Raw genomic sequence first — 20,634 nt, 5'->3', positions numbered from 1 at the left:
GTGTCTGTGTGTGTGTGTGTGTGTGTGTGTCCCTCGGTGCTGTGCGTTCTAACAACTTTGTCCGTTAATCAGTTTGAGCGGCGCTGTGACAGGAGAGGAGCAAGATGAAGACACTTTTATTTTATGTTAGGAACAGGCAATACCAGGTACAGTACGCACACACACACACACACAGATGGCACACACACACTGTTATCACACTCTGTCATTTGCTGTCTGTCCGGGATGGTTTCATCAGTCGTGATTCTTTGAAGGACCCCGGGTCTGTTTGTGTAACGGTTCAAATTCAGTTCAGTAAAATGTACTGACTTTATGAGTTGCTGCCTGTAAAGAAGTCTGCTGCTGAAACTCTTCTGGTAAAGTTTTGAGGCCGTGCAGTGAGAGCGCTCTGGTCCTCACAGTAACCTGGATGTAGAGCCGACGTGCTCGGTCTCATGTGGTCCTGGGACCGACAGGTCCAGCTCCCTCTCAGTGCGTGGTGCCTGCAGCGGTCTGGCTGTGAGATGAGTCGGAATGAAGAGTAAAGGCAGTGAGTGATTAGTGTTCTCTGTAGTGGACAGTCGGCATGTACTCTCACGTGTTGCATTTGTGTGTGTGTGTTTGTGTGTTTGTGTGTGTGTGTGTTTGTGTGTGTGTGTGCTGGCAGTGGATGCGCTGCTTTGATTTCCTGTAATGAGTTGGGTGAGAGAGGGATACAAAAAAGAGAGGAAGAAGAGAGAGGATGAGTGCACAGACAGAGGGTCCACTGTCCAACAGATCACATTGAGGTGTGTGTGTGTTATGGACAGATCACCATGGTAACATGGTTGGCATGGTGACAAAATGTTCTGTCTCAGAGCTGTCCCCCTTCCTCATAACTCAGTGTGTCCTCATCTCTCTCACTTTTTGGCCTTATCGTCAGTGAACGTCTCTTCAGATAAATTAAAGTTTTTCTTCTCTGTAGTTCTGATGGACAGTTCAGTGCAGAAATTTGTTGTCATGTGACTGCTGGTCACATGACGTCCCGTCCATGATGGCGTCATGAGTGCAAAACAGAATGTTTTAGTGCAAACACTTTGTACTGTTTGTTTAGAGCTTTCTCAGAAGAATAACATGAAGAATTGTTTGCTTAGATTTGGTTTTATTTTCTCTCAGAAGGATCAGAATGACACATTCAAGGAGCATCAGACGTCTGAGTCTTTCTGTCTTTACAGACCTGCTGGTTTGGGTTGACGTTTTTAGGACTAAGGTCGTGGTTGTTTATGTTTTTAACTGCAAAGACCTCCAGGAGGATTTCCTGACCATCTCACTCCGCTCTGTTTCATCTCTGTCTACGTACGTCTGTGTGCTTCTTGGTAGATCAGTTAACAGCACAATGAAACACTCTGACTGTGTGTGTGTGTGTGTGTGTGTCTGTGTGTGTGTGTGCAGCGCAGTGATTGAGGATCTTGTCTTGCCAGCTCTTGAATAAATGATGATGTCCTCCCTCTGCTCCTCCTCATCCATTCTTAATGCTCCCTCTCTCTCTGTACTAAAGTTTGGCCTCGGCTGCAGATCATATCCGCCTCTCTCTGTTTCATCACCGTCTACATCTTCTTTCTGTCTCTTGTGGTCCGCCGTCTCACTGATTAAACAGTTTGTCTCCTATGAACATCATCAGAAATGTTCTTGTCCAGTTGACCTTGAGAACCGCTCATATTGTGGATCCATTCAGGTTCTGTCCTGTGACGCAGAGGGTCAGGTCTAACATACAGACTCAGGTTGTCTGTTGATGTGCTTTGACTCTCTGTAGGTGGAGCTCTCTCTACTTGCTGTTCTTCTTCTGTGGTGCTCTCACTGAACTTAACATGCCTGGAGCGACTGAGAGCTCAGCAACTCTTCCGTTTGTCTCCTGTGTGAAAAGTTTTAAATATTTGGCAGCAGACTTTAGTTTGTGCAGTGATCTAACTGTGTGATGTTGTGGACAGGTGGCTGTCAGGGTGTGTGTGTGTGTGTGTGTGTGTCTGTGTCTGTGTGTGTGTGTGTGTGTGTTATATGAGCTTTAGGGAAGGCCAGCGGAAATGCACTTTATGCCTCTAACCTGACAAATCCCAAGTGTGCCTGTGTGTGTGTGTGTTTGTGTGTGTATATCTGTCAGTGTGTGTGTCTGTGTGTGTTTGTGTGTGTGTGTGTGTGAGGTGGCCATCCGGCCTGTTAATTTGATTGTGTAACAGGCTTAGGGGGAGGGAGGGGGGGCACAGATCGTCTGGAATGGAATCCCGCTCACTCAATCCATGATAGCTGCTGCCATGGAGAAGCTTTACACACACACACACACACAGACACAGACACACACAGACACGCATATTTACATTACATTGACATTTCAGCCGTTTAGCTGTTGCTGCGCCTCATGCTGGGAGCAACAGTGGAAAAAGCTTTAGATCAACAGGATTGTCTCTCTCACACACACACACACACACACACACACACACACCACACACACACAGACACACACAGACAGTCTGGTTGGAATTATTACTTGAGTCCAACTTTTTATATTTATTAGCACAGATGATGTGTGTGATGCTGAAAATGTGGCAGCACTTCCCTCCTCTCTTTGTCTCACACTGTGTGTCCGTCACTGAACTCACAACATAAACACACAAACATGTTTCATGTGCTCAAAGTTCTTTAACCTTGTTGCAGTAAAGGACAAAAAGCAGCACCGCCATCAGTGACGGCTGGTGTAAATGGCTAGTGGGGCAGTACAGAACGTTATGGTCTACGTCACAGACAGAAGATAGTTATAAGCTCAATGTTTAGTTTGAGTGAAACGTAAAGTGGCAACAGCACCAAACCAAACCAGACGTCATTCAGTTTTTCAACCGTTAGACCCGGTGTGAGTCCCATCAGGTGATTTGGTTTCGTGCCATTCTCATGGTGGGGTTTACACGTTATGTTTATAGCGTTCATTCATTGTTCAGGTGTGGTTGTTATATTATATCTACAGTATAATAAGGATGAACAGGGTGGACTGAGGCTTAAATCCAGCCCTCTGCTTCATTAATGTAACGCCCTCAGACCCTGACCCTGTGTCTGTGTGTGACCACGTTCAGGGTCAGTCGGTCTGCCAGAGTTCACCGCTGAAGCTGGGAAGGATATGAATAAATGACATTAATAAAAACACTGCGGCTGACTTTAAAACCCTCTTCCTGTCTCCTGTTGTTACACAAACAGGACTCACAGGTGCACTTTGTGTTCTGGAATTCGGTGCCATCAGTGTGTGTGTGTGTGTGGAACCCAGCGCTGTCACAGTGAAGGTGACAACAGGTGGCGGTAATCCAAGAAATGTCAGACATCCTGCGAGCAGTCCACACCAGCATTGTGTACATTGTGTTTGTGAGAGCGGGGGACAGGTGGACGGTATCTGTGTCCACATTGTCAGATGAATGAACGAAGCTCGTTTCTTTCTGTTTAAATATACGTTCACACCTTCAGAGGATGGATTAAATTAGAACTGTGGTGAAGGGTTCCTCTGACCCAGGGTGAGTGTGTAAATAGCAGCGGGAGCTCCTCTCCGCCTGCGTTCAGTCATTGGTCAGCGGGTTCTGTGGAGTGAATGGGGATCTCCAGGACACCTGGTGGAAACACTGGGTGGAAGGTTACAGCTGGTGAAGAGAGGGGGGGTGGGGGACTGGAGGGGGATCCCACTTCCCATCCTAATTTGGATCCCCCCCCCTCGGCCGCCCCTTCGCCTGCCCTTCCTCTGGGTATCCCCTCACACTGACTCACAGACACACTTGTTTGTCCAAGTAGTCATTTGCTGCGAGCCTCTCGGTTCACAATGACCCACTGCACGGCTGAAGCCAAGCCGGCGTGTGTGTGTGCCGCCGCAGGTCTCGTCCGAGCGCTGAGGAGGCGGCTGAAGTCGCTGCGACGCCTCCTGCGGCTCGCTGGCGGCTTCTGTCCGACCTGGACCACAAGAGGCGACCGATGGGACAAGGACGGGGGGACAGCTTCAGGCTGTTGTGGACCAGAACACGCCAGTGTGGCTGTGAGTAGTCATGAGTGGAGTCAGCAGGGACAGGATCTGAGTGACAGCTGTGACTTCACATACGTGATAGAGGGTGGAAATGCTGCGATGTCTTTCTGGGCGCCACACAGGATGTGGCTTTATTCTGTGTGTGTTGAATCTCAGCTCGGCTCAGGGTGGAAGGTGTTTATGTTTGTGGAATCAGCTGATGGTGTGCAGCTATTTCAGAAAGCAGATGGCACACAGACAGAAATCTGCCCTTTTTATCAGGATATTTGTTGTTGTTGTTGTTGTTTACTCTGAAGGCCTGTAGATCAGCTATGTATACACACCTTCTGTGTGTGTGTGTGTGTGTGTGTGTGTGCTGGGGACAGTAAAGGGTGCTGGAGAGTCGAGTTACCAGCACCCTCGTCCTCTGACGTGTCCTAACACCAGCTTCTGTGCTGTGGAGCAGAGCAGCAGGTTGACGCTGTCGGTCATGATGCAGCCAGACACGCGTGTTGATTTCTGTCGGAGCAGAAGTTTCAGACGTGTGCAGAGTTTATGTTAATTTAATATGAGGGCTGTAATGTGTCTGCAGGGGAAGTCTGCTGCTGCTGCTGCTGTAACAGCATCATCCTGATCCACCCTGTTAATCAGGTCTGACAGAGGACAGACGATGTGAAGTGGTGCAGGCCTGCTGTGCTACAGATGCTTCAGTGAAACCTGTTTGTTTTTAGACAGTGGATATTACCTCAGGGTGACCGCATATTACTTTATTTTTATTATTCCTGTGTAAGTATGATGGTATTTTTGTAACTTTGCTCAGACTGCACAGTGCTCGTCTGGCTCGGGCTCATCAGAAACCCAGCTGTGTGCAGCACACAGAGGTCGAGCACTCAGTCTGACATGAACTTTAAAGCCGTCTGTTTTTTGTCATGCAACTCTGAAATATAAATATAAACAAAAAAAAAGGAACAAAGTTGCACCATGGGAAATGTAGGAGCTTCATTCTTTCTCTCCAGAAACACTGAAGACTGATCATGAGCATGAACAGTAGCTGAAGGCTCCTCCGTGAACTTCTTCTCTGACTGATGCAAAGTTTGGGTCTTTCTTCGACCCAGAATATCCCAGAATTCATTGCACGACGGCAACATTTGAATTGTTTATACAGCAGATGTCACAAACGAAGCAAACTTTTACATTTTGGTACCATTGGTGGGTTGCTAGGCAACAGGAGCAGCATGTTAATGACCGTTGGATGTGCAGAGGCGTGGCCTTCGTAGGCTTCGTAGCCAGGAAGTCTCAGCCTCAGGTGTAATTCTTATTATCACCATCAAAAAAAGCCTCATAAATACATTCATGAACACGCTGAGGTGAGAAGTTTCATTAGTTTAGTTTAGATGCTCAGTTTATCAGCCAGTCCTCAGCTTTTTATTTATTTTTTTTTTTCACGGCTGGTGTGTGTGTGAGACTTTAATAGTCAGCGTCAATTGAAAACAGTGTGTGTGTTTCTCAGTTTGCATGTGTCAGTAGAGACATGACGGGGACAATAACAGGTTAGAGAGACATGTAAAGTTTGTCTGTGGGCACATGCAGGTGTGTGTGTGTGAGAGCTGGCAGGACAGGTGCAGGGTTTGCAGTTTTAATCCTGTGATTAAGAGGTGCTACATGAGCATCCTGTCTCCTCAGCTCTGATCCTCCATCTGTGTTATGAGTCACACACACACACACACACTGCATATACCACATATTTAAAATGTCAACATTCCTAAACTCTGCATCCTTTCAAACGTTTCTCAACCTATTTTCAGCTGTGTGCTCTTTTTTTGTTTGTCTGCTGTCGGTGTCGTGCTGCGTTCAGCAGCTCGGTCTGAGTGGGAAACGGCATTTACATATAGCAGTGTGATGTTCCACACTCGATGCCATGCAGCGTTAATTGCATGTTCGTTTGCATGATAATATTTCTGTAGGAACTATGAATGTTTCCTGACGTTCTCAGCAGGCACGCGTTGTATTTGGGTCTTGGCCCGTGTCAAGTACCATTAATAGAGTGTGTAGACCATTCAGCATAGATAATTATCTATCAATTAGTCCAACTCTTCAACTGGAAACCTGTGATTTCCAGTTTAAGTTGCATCAACAGTGCTGGTGGGATGGTTTTGGTTCAGAGGAAACCTAAGAAGGGTTTGGACCAGCATGTGTGGATGCGGTGGAGCTGGTCAGAACTGAGCATGTGCAGATATGGAGCTGCATTATGTGGAGTTTATATGTGGAACCCCTGAACATGAATATTTGAATTTGAATGGCTAGGGTGAGTTTGATTTGTGAAGAAAACATTTTGTGAATCAGCATTCGCTCTGTGTCAGCAGACCTTCAGTGACTTTAGGAGGTTTGGTGACCAGCTCACTGCACATTTAAAGCTTCATCCTGCTTATTCCAGTCTATTATGGCAGCATCAGTCTGCTTTCAGACATAACAGACCTCAGAATAATACATGAACTCCTTATGCTGCTGTTTTCTCTTAAGCAGTAAAGCTTTTATTTAAATCGGTGACTTGCAGTTGTGTTTCAAGGCTCTGGGATGGACGGCTTGTGACTGTAATGGTTCTGGTTCGTGTCCGGCCTCTGTGTTTGTGTCATACTATGTAATGCATCGTACATTTTAAGATGTAAATAGTGCAGGTGAGACGCAGACAGGAAGAGAAATAAGAGGATGACGTCCCACAAAGCTCACCAGACGGAGCTCTCTGACCACTGTGACCTCCATAATCCAGTATTATGTGATGTTGAATAATGCAGCACAACAGCCGCACAACACTTTTAATCATTGTCTTTTATACTGAGGTTAAAATATCTGATTACTCCGTCCACTACTGCACATCCACGGCTCCTCCCCCACTCCAGGCTGTAACCTGTCCCCATGAGGAGAACGAGAGAGGAGAGGTGAGAATGGTTCAGATGAAGAAAGCCAGAAAGCAGGAGGGACTGAGGGAGGAAGGGAGGTGAGGATTTCTCTGAGGGAGAGAGAGGTAGGTGCAGACTGGAGAGAGAGAGAGAGAGAGAGAGAGAGAGAGAGAGAGGGAGAGGTGTCAGGGACGAGCACAAGCCGGCGCCGGCTCCATCCTGCCGCCTCGCAGTCGATGCACAGGAGCATGTTAGCGCCGCATAGCCTGAGCCGCCGTCGGGACTACAGGACCCATAATGCACTGGGATTGGCAGCGAACAGGTCACCCACCTGGGAACTGCAGGTACACAGAGCGTGAGGGAGGGGGGTGAGTCTAAAGACGGGGTGGGGGAGCAGAGCAGTGCAGGGAGCATGATGGGAAAGCAAATGGTGGCGAAGCGGTCGGTGCGTGTTTACCTGTTTGAGACGTGCTGCCTCAGCTGTAGAGTACACACAGGAGGAGCGAGCTCGGACACTTCGGAAAGAGTCGAAGGGAGGACGGTGTCTCTGAACACACACACACACACACACACACACACACACAGTGTGGTCACATTAGTCACTCGGCTCCAGCACAGGGCAGGTATTATCGGGGGCGGCGGCTCCGTGACGACTCTGCATGCATCAGTGTGTGTTTGTGTGTTAATTTCCCACTGTGAGATGACGAACGTTCAAGAAGCCGGCTCAACCTGTCGTGTGACTCACTGAGATGTGAAGAAGTGCGTTTCCCAGAATCCCTTTCAAAATAAAATCCAGTCATAGTTACTTCTGTGGATCAGTGCAATGCATCATGGTCTTTTGAGGCTAAAGTGGGCTTAAGATTTGATCTGTTGGATTCTATAGAGGGTGAATTTCAGTTGTCCAGTACTGATGAGTGTGATGAGGACTGGTGTTGCCATGTGGACACCGTGTTCACACTGTTTGTGTGTTTTAGGGCAGAGGACAGAAACACCCAATATCAGAAGGACCGACATGAGCATCTGAAGCTGAATTCATATTTTTGGCACCTGGTTAGCCGTGGTGTTCCTATGATACAGTTCACCAACTCCACCTGGAGTCCACTCCATACATAACACACACACACGTTCCTGCTCACCTCCACCCTCTGATGACAAAGATTACATCACATCCCTTCACACAACACACGATATGCAGCCTGCGTCACCTCCCCCGAGGTGTCCACATACATTTACACATACGTTCTTCCTGTCATATGATGCTACACAATAATACTGGTGTGTAAAAAACCATAACACACACACACACACACACACACACACACTGCTGGCTTCCTGTTTTTATCACTTCCTGTATGGTATCATGTGAAACTGTGAGTTAAGAGACATTTGTTATCAATAGTCCACATAACTAACTGCATTGGTTCATCTGTTACTGTGCAGAGTGTGTGAGCGTCCTATCATTGTATGTGTGTGTGTTACAGGATGACGTTCCAATCAAAGAGATCAGCATCACTCATCACGTGAAGGAGGGATCAGAAAAGGCCGACCCGCGCCAGTTCGAGCTGCGCAAAGTCCTGGGACAGGGCTCCTTCGGCAAGGTACCTCCGTGTGTGTGTGTGTGTGTTTACATGCCTGTCAACGTGTGTGTGTGTGTGTACACATAAGTGTGGGTTTCATTTACACTTGAATCCCTGTAATGTTTCCCCTGTGCCAGTGTTTGAGAGCCTGTTGCCATGGAGACGGCAGGCTAAGGGCCCTTCATGCTCCCGCTCAGTATCATCATCTTTATGAATGAACAATTAGCCTCCTGCTTGGCCAGCTCTGTGTGTGTGTGTGTGTTTATGTCAATCTACATAAGTGTGACCTAGAAATTGAGGCCAAACCAAACAAACACACACACACACACACAGAAAAATACACAAAATACACAACAACATCCAACATGGACTCCAGCTCTGAGTGCACACGCTGCATTACACGGCCTGTACACTGTTTCTAATGCTGCTCTGTGTGTGTGTGTGTAGGTGTTCCTGGTGAGGAAGATTACAGGCCCGGACGCTGGTCAGCTGTATGCCATGAAGGTGCTGAAGAAAGCCACACTGAAAGGTACCAATACTCAGCGTAGGAGCAAATGTGGATTCATCCACCACAGAAAATAGTCCCTCACTAGATCGTCATGGTCTGCATCATCTGGGCATCATCAGGTGGGGCCTCGGATGTCGCTGCAGCAGCCATGATAAACTTAGAATCTATAAAAACATTATAAACGATCCTCGCAGGATATATTTCAATTCTTTTTGTGTGCTTTGCCACATAAGCAGCAAACGAAAGAATTTCAGAGTCATCTCGTGAAGTCGGTTTACAGGTAGATTCTTTGTGTTGTCTCTGTCGTCATCTCCTGAAATGGAATTTTACACATTGACATGAGACCAAACACAGAGAGAGGGGAGAGAGAGAGAGACACAGGAAGACAGGAAATGAGTTCCTGGAAGAGCGCTCAGTAACACACCATCTGCTGGTGGAAAAAAAAATTCAGCCTGCTCCTTTATTTTGTGTCATGCTTTCGTCTTTGTTGTTGCTCATCATCGTCTCTCTCTCTTTCCTCTGTGGCTCAGTTAGTCATCTGCTGCCATCTGGGAGCCAAAACAAAACCCAAATAAGGAATTCTGTTGTGATTTATCTGGTGATTAATGTGTTTCCACCCTGTGTGTGTGTGTGGTTGTGTTTCCAGTGCGTGACCGGGTCAGGACAAAGATGGAGAGAGACATCCTGGTGGAGGTGAACCATCCCTTCATCGTCAAACTGCACTACGGTGAGTCAGCCAATGGCAGAGCTCCGTGATGATGAGTCACCAGCCAATGGGAAGCCGTCGCTCCTCTTCCAGCGGGCAACAAGCCCGGTGGTGGAAGGTTTCAGATCTAATCTCAGGCCTCTCTTCCTTCCTTCCTTCCTTCCCTGCAGCGTTTCAGACGGAGGGGAAACTGTACCTGATCCTGGATTTTCTCCGAGGAGGAGACCTGTTCACCCGTCTCTCTAAAGAGGTAACCCCAGACTAAACACAGGAGGCGCTCTGCATCATCAGGACCTGGAGGAATGAAGCAGCTTTTAACCTGAATTAAAACAGCTGCATTGTTGTGATTCCTCTTTAATCTGATTGGTTGAAGTTCGTTCACAATAGACAGTGACTGACAGATGGTTCGTCCAATCAGCAGCCATGGTTTTAAAGCGTCTGTCCTTGGCAGGCAGTTTGCTGGGCTGACCTCCCAGTGTCAGGTTTTATCCATCCATCCCCGTCCTGCTGCCGCTGTGATGTTGTTATGATGATCTGTGTTTGGATGAGTTGATGATGTCACAATCATCAGAAAACAATAAGAACGGACTCTGTGCTGCAGGTGATGTTCACAGAGGAAGACGTGAAGTTTTACCTGGCAGAGCTCGCCCTGGCCCTCGACCACCTTCACGGCCTCGGCATCATTTACAGAGACCTCAAGCCTGAGAAGTACGCACACACACACACACACACACACAGTAATGCAGGAATTATACATGTATTAAATGTCTCAATACATTTCTGCTGTTTCAGCATCCTGCTGGATGAGGAGGGACACATCAAGCTGACCGGTGCGTAATGTTACACCGTCTTCTTCTTTTTTTTGTGTTTCACTCCTGAAACAGAACTTTTAGTTTGTCGTCTGTGTGTGTCTGTGTATTAAAAGAGCTGCTTTTCACTCTGATCTCTGTGTGTCAGACTTTGGCCTCAGCAAGGAGTCGATAGACCACGAGAACAAGGCCTACTCCTTCTGCGGGACGGTGGAGTACATGGCTCCTGAGGTGGTGAACAGACGGGGGCACACGCAGAGCGCCGACTGGTGGTCGTACGGCGTGCTGATGGTGAGACACTCTTCAGATACTCCCTGATGTGGGTCGGTCATGGCTTCCTGGTTGTGCAGATGTTTTATCATATGATGAATATAAGGTCAGATTTACACTTTCTTCTATAAATGCTCTGAATGGGTTCTTGATGACTGAGCTGCTCTTAAACCAGCTTTAATTCTTTCATGACAAACTTCACACTTCGCTCCATCATCACACCTCACTGTATGCAGATGATATTCAATTATAACGTGTGATCTGCACACCTGCTCACAAACAGAGAGGCGGCTGGATTCATTCAGAGATCAGGCTAAAGGAAGCAGCTCTGTGCTCCGTAGGTCAGACATCAGCCGGCAGCGCTCTGCAGCTTCTCCTCAGCTTTCCCTTCTGATCCCGTTGCAGCGCCTGTATCCATTTCATCCATTTCATATCTGCTGTGAAAACAATATTTGCAGTGAGGAGGTCTAAAGCTTCTGCTCTTTGTCTCAGTTTGAGATGCTGACGGGAACGCTGCCGTTTCAAGGCAAAGACCGGAAAGAGACGATGACCATGATCCTCAAGTAAGACACTTTATACTGTCTGTGCGCTCCGATCCTATCACCGCCTAACAGCTTTTATTACAGCTCACTGTACATCTGAGAAGAGGGAGAGAGAGAGAGAGAGAGAGAGAGAGAGCCCAGAGGAGAGCGGAGGATTTATTTTAGAGGAGTGCAGCACTCAGGAGGAAGAGGAGGAGCTGAGGAAGGGAAATGGCCTCAGAGTGTGTGAGCAGCAACGGCGATGGAGGAGAAGTGAAAGAGAGAAAGTCTTCACACCGAGGAGGAAAAAAAAGATAAACCCCTCCCGCTTCCTCCGCCTCCCGTTCAGCAGGAAGCGCTGAGTGGACTCTGCCGTCTGCTGAGTGTGCTTCCTGAGTGAAGGGACAGATTATTGTCTAGTCTTTCAGATGCTTCAGTGTGGATATAAAATATGTTATTCCCTTTGTTTCACCTCGCCCTTCGTCTCTCTCTCTCTCTGTGTGCGCAGGGCGAAGCTGGGAATGCCGCAGTTTCTCAGTTCAGAAGCTCAAAGTCTCCTCAGGAACCTTTTTAAACGCAACCCTGCCAACAGACTGGGTAAAATATTCACACAGCACCGCCCCGACATGAGCCTTCTGTGTGTTTTATGTCAGAGGTTTTACTGAATACCACAGTTTTAGGATGTACGTTATACATAAATGCACACGTGGTGCATTCAGGGACCATCCAGGTGCGTTGGTTCTTGGCGGTCCTTCACCTGACAGCTGCTGTGTTTGTTTGTAGGAGCGGGACCGGACGGAGTGGAGGAGATCAAGAGGCATCACTTCTTCAGCACCATCGACTGGAATGTGAGCGTCTCTGTCTGGTAACTAGCATCAGCTGCAGCCGCTCTGTGACGACGGATTCTGCTCACAGCACATTCTGTCCCCTCCTACAGAAGCTGTTCCGCAGAGAGCTCCACCCCCCCTTCAAACCGGCAGCGGGACGACCTGACGACACTTTCTATTTCGATCCAGAGTTCACAGCTAAAACACCCAGAGGTACAGGCTGCCGCTGCTGCTGCTGCTGCTCGTTTAAAGTACGCTCTGTCTTCTCTCAGCGTTAACAGCTCTGTGTGTGTGTGTGTGTGTGTGTGCGCTCCTCAGACTCGCCCGGCGTCCCGCCGAGTGCCAACGCCCATCAGCTGTTCAGAGGATTCAGTTTCGTGGCCATCACAGAGGAGGAAACACAACCACTTCCAAATGCTATCGTACAGGTACACACATGTGACCGGGGTGTTTGGATGCACGGGGCCTGTGACCTGCTTCAGTGCTTCATCGTGTTGAGAGGTTCTGTTTGTGTCACCGCTAGCAGCAGCTGCACAGAAGCACGTCGCAGTTCGCAGACGCGTACGAGGTCAAAGAGGACATCGGCATCGGCTCCTACTCCGTCTGCAAGCGCTGCCTACACAAAGGGACCGGCATGGAGTACGCAGTCAAGGCAAGGCGGCGTCCTGACCATCCTGACCCTCTGAACTCCAAAACCTTTAGACGTTTGCAGTGGTCCTTGAATGCATCATGTGTGATACAAGGAAAAAAAGCTTCATCCAAACTTTTCTTTACTACAGATCATCAACAAGGCCAAGAGAGACCCGACGGAGGAGGTGGAGATCCTCCTGAGATACGGACAGCACCCCAACATCATCACCCTGAAGGACGTGAGTACACACTGCCCCCTCAGGCTGCCGTCTGTCTGAATGAGTCGCCGCCTGACGTGCGGGCGCTTTGTTTCGGCGCCGTAGGTGTACGATGACGGCCGGTCGGTGTTCCTGGTGACGGAGCTGATGAAAGGAGGCGAGCTGCTGGACAAAATCCTCCGACAGAAGTTTTTCTCTGAGCGGGAAGCCAGCGCGGTTCTTTACACCATCACCAGGACGGTGGAGTACCTGCACGTACAAGGAGTGAGTCTCTAAATCAGCCTCTAAATCTATCATTAAAAGACCTCTGAGCTTCAAGAGTGGTCCTTGAATGCATCACGTGTCACATTCAGATCCATTGGAAACATAATAATGAGCCTCCGGACTTCCTGTTTGTGTTTGCAGGTGGTGCACAGAGACCTGAAGCCCAGCAACATCCTGTACGTGGACGAGAGCGGGAACGCCGAGTCCATCAGGATCTGCGACTTTGGATTCGCCAAACAGCTGCGAGCAGAGAACGGCCTGCTCATGACGCCGTGCTACACGGCCAACTTCGTCGCTCCCGAGGTACAGCAGGCTCATTTTGGTTTGTCCTTCATCGGCCTCCTCTTCGTGTCCTGCCCGTGTGGAGCATGTGGGACATTATGTTGCCATGTTTTGTGTTATTAATCTAACACAGGACATTTAAAGTCTTGCTAAATAAAGGGCTGAACTTAGTGCGTCATGTGTGCGGGTGTTAGAATGGAGGCAGGTGCTTATGTCTGTGTGCTGTGTTTCCTGACAGGTGCTGAAGAAGCAGGGTTATGATGCAGCCTGCGACATCTGGAGCCTGGGAGTCCTGCTCTACACCATGCTAACAGGGTACCTCTACATTCAGTTTACCAGCAGAACGTCAGAGCGACCGGCGCTTGAGTTTCGCTCCTTCTGTTTGTCTAAGTCTGTTTCACAGGACGTCTGCTTCAGTGTTTACGTTGAGACCAGCACTACTCTCTGGTGTTTCAGTTGTCTGTCCAAATGTTTTAAATGTAGTGAACGTCTCTCCGTCTCCGTCCTGTCCCTCCCTCTCCAGCTTCACCCCGTTCGCCAACGGCCCCGAGGACACGCCGGAGGAGATTTTGGCTCGAATCGGCAGCGGGAAGTTTTCTCTCACTGGAGGATATTGGAACTCTGTCTCTGCTGAAGCTAAGGTGCACACACACACAGACACAGACACAGACACACACAGACACACACACACACACAGACAGACACACAGACACACACACACACACAGACAGACACACAGACACACACACACAGACAGACACACAGACACACACACACACACACACACACACAGACACACAGACACACACACACACACACACACACACACAGACACACAGACACACACACACACACAGACACACACACACACAGACACAGACACAGACACACACACACACACACACAGACACACACACACACACACACAGACAGACACACACACACACACACACAGACACACACACACACAGACACAGACACACACACACACACACACACAGACAGACACAGACACACACACACACACAGACACAGACACACACACACACACACACAGACAGACACACAGACACACACACACACAGACACAGACACAGACACACACACACACACACACACACACAACACACAGACAGACACACAGACAACACACACACAGACACACACACACACACACACACAGACAGACACACAGACACACGCACTGCTGCCTTAAAACGATCAGGAGCGGTCTCCAGGTGGTAACGTCTGTTGACCTCTGACCCCCTGCAGGATCTGGTGTCTAAGATGCTGCACGTGGACCCTCACCAGCGGCTGACGGCGGGTCAGGTCCTCAGACACCCGTGGGTGACGCACAGAGACCAGCTGCCCAAATACACTCTGAACAGACAGGACGCGCCGCACCTGGTCAAGGTGGGTTCCTCCACCTGCTGCTCGGCTGTGACCTTTGTGTTTCCTGACAGCTTCACACATCTCTTTCATTTTCCTCCACTAGGGGGCGATGGCGGCCACCTACTCCGCCCTAAACAGGAATGTCGCCACGGTCTTGGAGCCGGTGGGCTGCTCCACTCTGGCCCAGCGGAGAGGGTTAAAGAAAATCACCTCCACCGCTCTGTGACCTCCTCCTCCTCCTCCTCCTCCCCCCTCCTCCCCCTCCTCCCCCCTCCTCCTCCTCCTCCTCCTCCTCCTGTCAACTCTGACCTCGATCTGACCTCTGCCGGATGCCCCTCCCACTCCTCACTTCAGACCGGTGCATTCCGGCGGGACAGACTACTGATGGACCTGGGAACCGCTAACGCCAAATAGGAGCACAGAGACCGCCACCCCTCCCCCTCCCCCCCTCCCCGGCCTGCACCTTAACGGGCTCTTCTGATTGGATCTCTTCTGCTGTCTCACTGTAGAGTCTCAGCTTTAGCATCACTGGTCGACAGCTGGACGAGCTCTGAACTCAAACCTGTTGTTTGTTTGTTTTTTTTTGCTTCGGACAATCAGCGCCGCCTCGCAGCCGTCGAGGCCGCGTCAGGAACATAAAGTACTGTATTTATTTACTTCAGACGGGGAATCATAGGAACATGTAAGGAATGCATCTAAAGAGCGTCATCGCTGTCACACTGTCGTCACGTAGATCCTGCATTTAAACCTCAAGTAGCCTCTGCAGAAAGGGACGGGACGCAGAGCCGCCTCACAACGTCGCTGTCTGCTTTTCAGAGGAGGATTCAGGAAGTTCAGAGGAGCCGATGGCGTCCAGTGTCAGTATTTTATCTGTCAGGTGCAAAAACACAACAAAGAACAAACACTCACACATCCCACCATCAACACCATAAACCTGCCAGGGACACCAGCTGCTCCACCCTCAGCCCTCCGTCAGGGAGCAGAATGTAAAGTCTGAGCACACAAACACAGACCATTCGGCCTCTCTATGAGTTTCCTTCTTTTTCTTTTGGTCAGTTTAAAGCTGCACAAAAACATTCTGCTGCCCCCCTGTGGCGACAGGAGGGGTGAGCACCTGACCACCTAAAACACTTCTATTCAAACCATTTCTACACGTAGCTGTGTTTCAGTGTTATTACTATTATTATTAATAATAATAATAGTTTCATTTTCTTTGTGTGATGGAACTGATTTATGCAAAAATAAAACACATATATTAAAGAGCGGTGCTCGCTCCTGGAGAGTTTGGAAGCAAAGACATCGCACATATCTGGATGTCTGGTCTCCAACTTGTAGCTCTACAAACATAATTAAACATTAAAGCAAAACAATCTGCTTCTATCACATCAGAATTTTAATTCCATTCAAAGTAAATTTAAAAAAAAGTTTTAGCTTTGATTTTAAAACCCTCTGAATGCTTGAAAATATGGATTTAATCCACAAAAAGATTATTTTTCTGTATCCGTCATGTTGATTTTTATCGATTAAGAACACAGAAATCAAAGACTCCTTGCAGCTTCAATAGTTCATTTATATTCAGTTTGAACAAACCTGATCAGAGAGCATGCTGAGTTCAAGCTGCTCATCCTGTGCAGCCTCAGACCTGTCAGGAAACTTTACTGCAGGAAACAAAACACAATCTGCTAAAACTCTCGTCCTGCTCCTCTGAACGCAGCCGGACTGTAAACACAACCACGTCCAGCAACTCAGGTTTCTGTGAATCAAGACGATGCATTTTATATTGTCCAGGAGGAGCTGGTGCACATGATGAGCACACACACTCACACACACACACACTCACACACAGGCGAGGAGTGATGACAGTCTTAATCCATCAGGCGAGCTGCTGTCCCTTTAAACACTCCTGTAGAAACATTCCAGTCCACCTGGAAGCTTGTTTGGCGCCATCAGAGCATAAACTAAAGGGCCGCTGCAGCATTTAGACAGAGCATACTCTGACATCACAGGACGCCAGCCTGCTGATGGACCATGTGTTTGTATTATGCACCAAAAATGATCAGAGTGTTTTAATGTTTTATGCAAAAAAAAGGACAGAAGTAGTTTTTAATGCAGATTTTTTTTCTTCGTTCTCGCTGTAAAAAGCACAGATAAGATGGCCACCAGAGGGCGCTACGCCCTGCCAGTCATCATCACAGACTTTCTGTACCCAGTCCCACTGTTTGTTCCATAGGGGGCGCTCATGGTGTGATCATGTTTTCAATATAAACTGTTTGTTCTATAACTGGCGGTGACCACGAGCCACTTCCCAGCATCCTCCATTCTGATTGGACACATCAACCCACAGCTGCAGAGCCCCTCTAGAGATGTATACCTGTCCCCATCAGTCCTAATCTGAGCTGACCAATCAGCAGCCATTAGCAGCATGCTAATGTTTCATGGGCTAAATCAGCTTCAACTGTCAGAAACACCAGAGGACTTCAGCTCTGATACATGATCAATACTGCAGCAGCGCCCTCTACTGTAGGAAACAGGAGGTTCAGACTGGTCCTCAGTGTTTTCAGGGTGTTTCATGCTTTGGTATAAATGTGCCTCCACGAGCAGAAAAAAACAAAGAAGAAGAAGAAAAGTGTCTCGTGTGATTAAAAAGAGTCGGAGAGATAAAAAAGTAACGTTAATCTGACTCTTCCTCCGCTGGAGACGAGCTTCCACGGCGCCCTGCTTCCTCTCTGTGCTTGTCTGAATGTCCTCTTAAAGGGATTAAATGCAGATAGTCTTTATGTTTTCTATAGAATTATTGATGATATGTTAATCTGTCTTGTCCATGTACAGCTCTGGGATTAAGGACGGTTAAATGATTTTTGTTTCTGTAATTATGAACAAGAGGAACAGCTTCTTCCTCTTCTTTCTTCCTCCTCCTCCTCCTCTTCCTCTTTTCTTTGATCCTCGGCCCTGCTGCTACACCGGCTCTCTGTTTTTGTACCTGCAGTGAGAGTTGGACTTTATATTAAAAATAATAAAAACAATAATCAGCCAACACAGAACGTGTCTGTTTGTAGGTGTGTGTTTGATTTTTTTTTATGTGCCAAGACTAAAATGAAAGAAAAAAATAACCGGTATAAAAACAGTGGCGTTTCCCTTTAATGGACGCTGATGCAGAGAAAAATGGACATAAACATAATCAGCAATGACCATCATATCAGTGTTCATGCAGCTGTTTTAGCACCTTTAACACTTTTTCTATTTAACGTAACAGAAATCATTTTCCTTTAACAATTCAAAACATAAAAGTTTGGTAATAATATAAAATGTTCACACAACTAGTGTTAATGCAGAGTTCAGTGACACCATGTGACCTCACACACACACACTGAACAAAAACGACACAGGTTAGAGTTAAAATAAAGAATGTAGTTTAAATGTATTTATATTGAAAATAATATATCCATGAGGGAGTGTCGCCCTCTTGTGGAGACAAATCTGAGCCTCTCCTGAAAACTAAACTTGTTTTTGGCACGTTCACCTCCTCGGGTCTTTAAACGCCTCAAAGACAAACCGGCTGTGATGTAACGCCGTCTCAGCAGCTGATCGGCAGAAAGGTTCCAGCCGGGTCCGTGTAGCTGCTGCTCCATCACCCCTCACCTCCTTCCTCTGAAAGGAAGCTGAAGGAGGTGACGTCTGAGCAGCTGCACAGTTTAACTCTTACATCCAAAGCAGGAAGTTAGGCTGTTCAGTTCAATCGTTACATCACTGTGAACATTTATTGTGGAACAAAACAATCATAAACACATGATGTACGTCTTCATACTGATACTTGATGCCAACAAAGTGTTGATTATTGATCCAACAGTCTGGAGGGCAGTTTGAAAATAAGGCATGATGTGTGGTGAACGCAGCCTGACTGTGATCTGACAGGATGAAATGCAGCTGACGGACTTCAGCCACGGTCTGAGACAAACACTCGTCCTCATTCAGATGCATAAACACCAACAGAAGGTCACTGAGATTCAGTCTGAGAACAGGAGGTCAGAAGTCGGAGTCGTCCGTGGCTGAGTTGTCGGCGGGTACTCCGCCCGCCGGCGCGCGGCCTCCAGCTGCCTCCTGCTGCTTCTTAGTCTTCTTGTTGTGGTTCTTGATGTGCACGCTCAGACCGCGCATCGTCATCTCGTAGATCTGACACTTGGCGCAGTAGTAGGGCGACACTCCGACGTGCCGGAACTGGTCGGCGAGGTAGGCCATGATGGTTTTGAAGTTCTTGTTGCAGATATCACAGCGGGGGATGACGCCCGGGTGCTCCTGGGCCAGGTGCTTCTTCAGGCCCTGCTTCGAGCCTTTGTACGCCGTCTCGGCCGAGCAGAGGCTGCAGGTGAACACCGCCTCCTGGTTGGCGTGGCGCTTGGTGTGTGCGTCCAGCTCGATCTGCGTGCGCACCGTCTGGCTGCAGTAGGTGCAAAAGAAGGTCTTCTTCCCCTCCAGACGGTGCAGCTGCTTTAAATGCACGGCCAGCCCTGACGCTCGCTTGAAGACCCTGCTGGGCGGCGGGCACATCGGGCACCGCAGCTGTCCATCACCTGAATTCATCTCCATCACGTCGCTGTAGTCCTCGCCAAGCTCCAGGACGCTCTTGTTGCTCACCATCTCCTCCTCCACCTCTGCTCCCAGTGACCCCTCCTGGCTCGCCTCATGCTTCACCCTGGATGTTGCAGGCGGCCTGGCGTTCGTTCTGATCACCGGCCGTTTAACGATCCCATCTTTGGCCGGTACAGACATCGTGAACTGATAACTCTCTCCTTCTTCTTCAGGGTTTGAGTACTCAATGACATAGACGCCGTCATCCTCTCCCTCCACCACAACCTCATCCTCTGTGGGTACAGAGTACTCCATCTCGTAGTACGTGTCTTCTTTGACCTTCTCCTGGACATCTGACTCTTCTTCTTTGACGTGAACGTCGCCTATTCTCACCACTGTGACCTGTTCCATGCCGCCTGCGTTGTTCAGGTTTCCGTTACCAGGAATGAGCGAAGACGACGTGGATTTTCCTGCAGCTTCAGAAGATGTCTGCAACATGAGGAAAAATATTCTTTATGCTTTTCAGTAAAAGAAATAAAACAAACAAAATTAATTTAAAGTACTTACATTGTTAAAATATAACATTTTAGGCCCCAAAAAGTTAAGTACACAATGAAATATTAACAGAATTGTAATGTTATATTGTTTTTTTTATTGTTTTACTTCAGTAAAGTTGTGTATTTTATGTCTCTGCTGAACTCTTTTCTCTTCATCTGTTTAAATAAAGGCCAAAACATCTCAAACTCACTGTGATCCTGTTGCTCAAGTCAGCCATCACAGCCAAACCTCCCTGCTGCAGCTAACGTTAGCTTAGCAAAGAGGTAGCTAACATGCAAAGAGAAACAAATGTAAGTTCCAGGCGAAGCTATTTTTTCCACTTTCCACCAGCTGGCTATTTAGCGATAAAGGTAAAGAGTCGAGCTGCACGTTTAAATGTTCAGAAAACACACGTATTAACCTTTAGGCGGTGCAGGAGCGCGGGGTTCGTGCAGTGAGCTAACGGAGGTACCTCCAGAATGTCTGTTTTCCTTATGGCAAAAAATAAAGAACAGGCAGCAGCTGGTCTGAGGAGCACAGCGCCCCCCGTGGCGGGGAGGATAACAGACTTTCTCCATTCTGTTGGCTGCATTGGAAAAGACAATAAAAGTAATGCGTCCAGTAGAGGGCAGTAGAGCATCAAACAGG

At 48.1% G+C, this 20,634-nt stretch overlaps 3 protein-coding genes across 8 annotated transcripts in view; 2 read left to right on the top strand and 1 right to left on the bottom strand.

Moving 5' to 3' along the window:
- Positions 1-17,914, top strand: part of rps6ka3b (ribosomal protein S6 kinase, polypeptide 3b) — a 29,021-nt gene extending 11,107 nt beyond the window's left edge. The window contains exons 1-21 of one of the 5 annotated variants that reach the window (XM_028432330.1): positions 3,774-4,015; positions 8,361-8,477; positions 8,904-8,985; positions 9,611-9,691; positions 9,841-9,920; positions 10,272-10,378; positions 10,463-10,500; positions 10,628-10,770; positions 11,242-11,312; positions 11,779-11,867; positions 12,054-12,118; positions 12,208-12,310; positions 12,416-12,525; positions 12,624-12,749; positions 12,877-12,966; positions 13,051-13,209; positions 13,351-13,512; positions 13,730-13,881; positions 14,015-14,132; positions 14,764-14,904; positions 14,987-17,914. In XM_028432330.1, the coding sequence (XP_028288131.1) occupies positions 3,806-4,015; positions 8,361-8,477; positions 8,904-8,985; positions 9,611-9,691; positions 9,841-9,920; positions 10,272-10,378; positions 10,463-10,500; positions 10,628-10,770; positions 11,242-11,312; positions 11,779-11,867; positions 12,054-12,118; positions 12,208-12,310; positions 12,416-12,525; positions 12,624-12,749; positions 12,877-12,966; positions 13,051-13,209; positions 13,351-13,512; positions 13,730-13,881; positions 14,015-14,132; positions 14,764-14,904; positions 14,987-15,109 (2,367 nt within the window). In that variant the 5' untranslated portion in view covers positions 3,774-3,805 and the 3' untranslated portion in view covers positions 15,110-17,914. Of the gene's footprint in view, positions 1-3,773; positions 4,016-8,360; positions 8,478-8,903; positions 8,986-9,610; positions 9,692-9,840; positions 9,921-10,271; positions 10,379-10,462; positions 10,501-10,627; positions 10,771-11,241; positions 11,313-11,778; positions 11,868-12,053; positions 12,119-12,207; positions 12,311-12,415; positions 12,526-12,620; positions 12,750-12,876; positions 12,967-13,050; positions 13,210-13,350; positions 13,513-13,729; positions 13,882-14,014; positions 14,133-14,763; positions 14,905-14,986 lie in introns of those variants that run through there. The other 4 variants (XM_028432331.1, XM_028432329.1, XM_028432333.1 and 1 more) reach the window with 4 other exon arrangements.
- The window catches only part of LOC114452823 (NLR family CARD domain-containing protein 3-like), a 1,046,161-nt gene that overhangs the window by 833,193 nt on the left and 192,334 nt on the right, over positions 1-20,634 (top strand). The gene's annotated exons all lie outside the window — the stretch shown is intronic.
- On the bottom strand, positions 18,643-20,472 carry LOC114452865 (telomere zinc finger-associated protein). The gene is made up of 3 exons (XM_028432382.1): positions 20,408-20,472; positions 20,198-20,274; positions 18,643-19,938 (listed from the first exon to the last, which is right to left on the bottom strand). Exons 2-3 carry the CDS (start codon positions 20,222-20,224, stop codon positions 18,907-18,909), a joined length of 1,059 nt encoding a protein of 352 aa, XP_028288183.1. The 5' UTR covers positions 20,225-20,274; positions 20,408-20,472; the 3' UTR covers positions 18,643-18,906.

This window comes from Parambassis ranga, chromosome 20, assembly GCF_900634625.1.
Source record: "Parambassis ranga chromosome 20, fParRan2.1, whole genome shotgun sequence".
Taxonomy (NCBI): Eukaryota; Metazoa; Chordata; class Actinopteri; family Ambassidae; genus Parambassis; species Parambassis ranga.
This window is presented reverse-complemented; position numbering and strand designations above follow the sequence as displayed.

Bases quoted from the DNA above. Each gene is read 5' to 3' on its own strand.
- LOC114452865 (XM_028432382.1), bottom strand. From the start codon at position 20,224: ATGGCTGACTTGAGCAACAGGATCACA. The intron at 19,939-20,197 runs GTGAGTTTGAGA...CTCATGTTGCAG, and splicing joins ACTTGAGCAACAGGATCACA to ACATCTTCTGAAGCTGCAGG.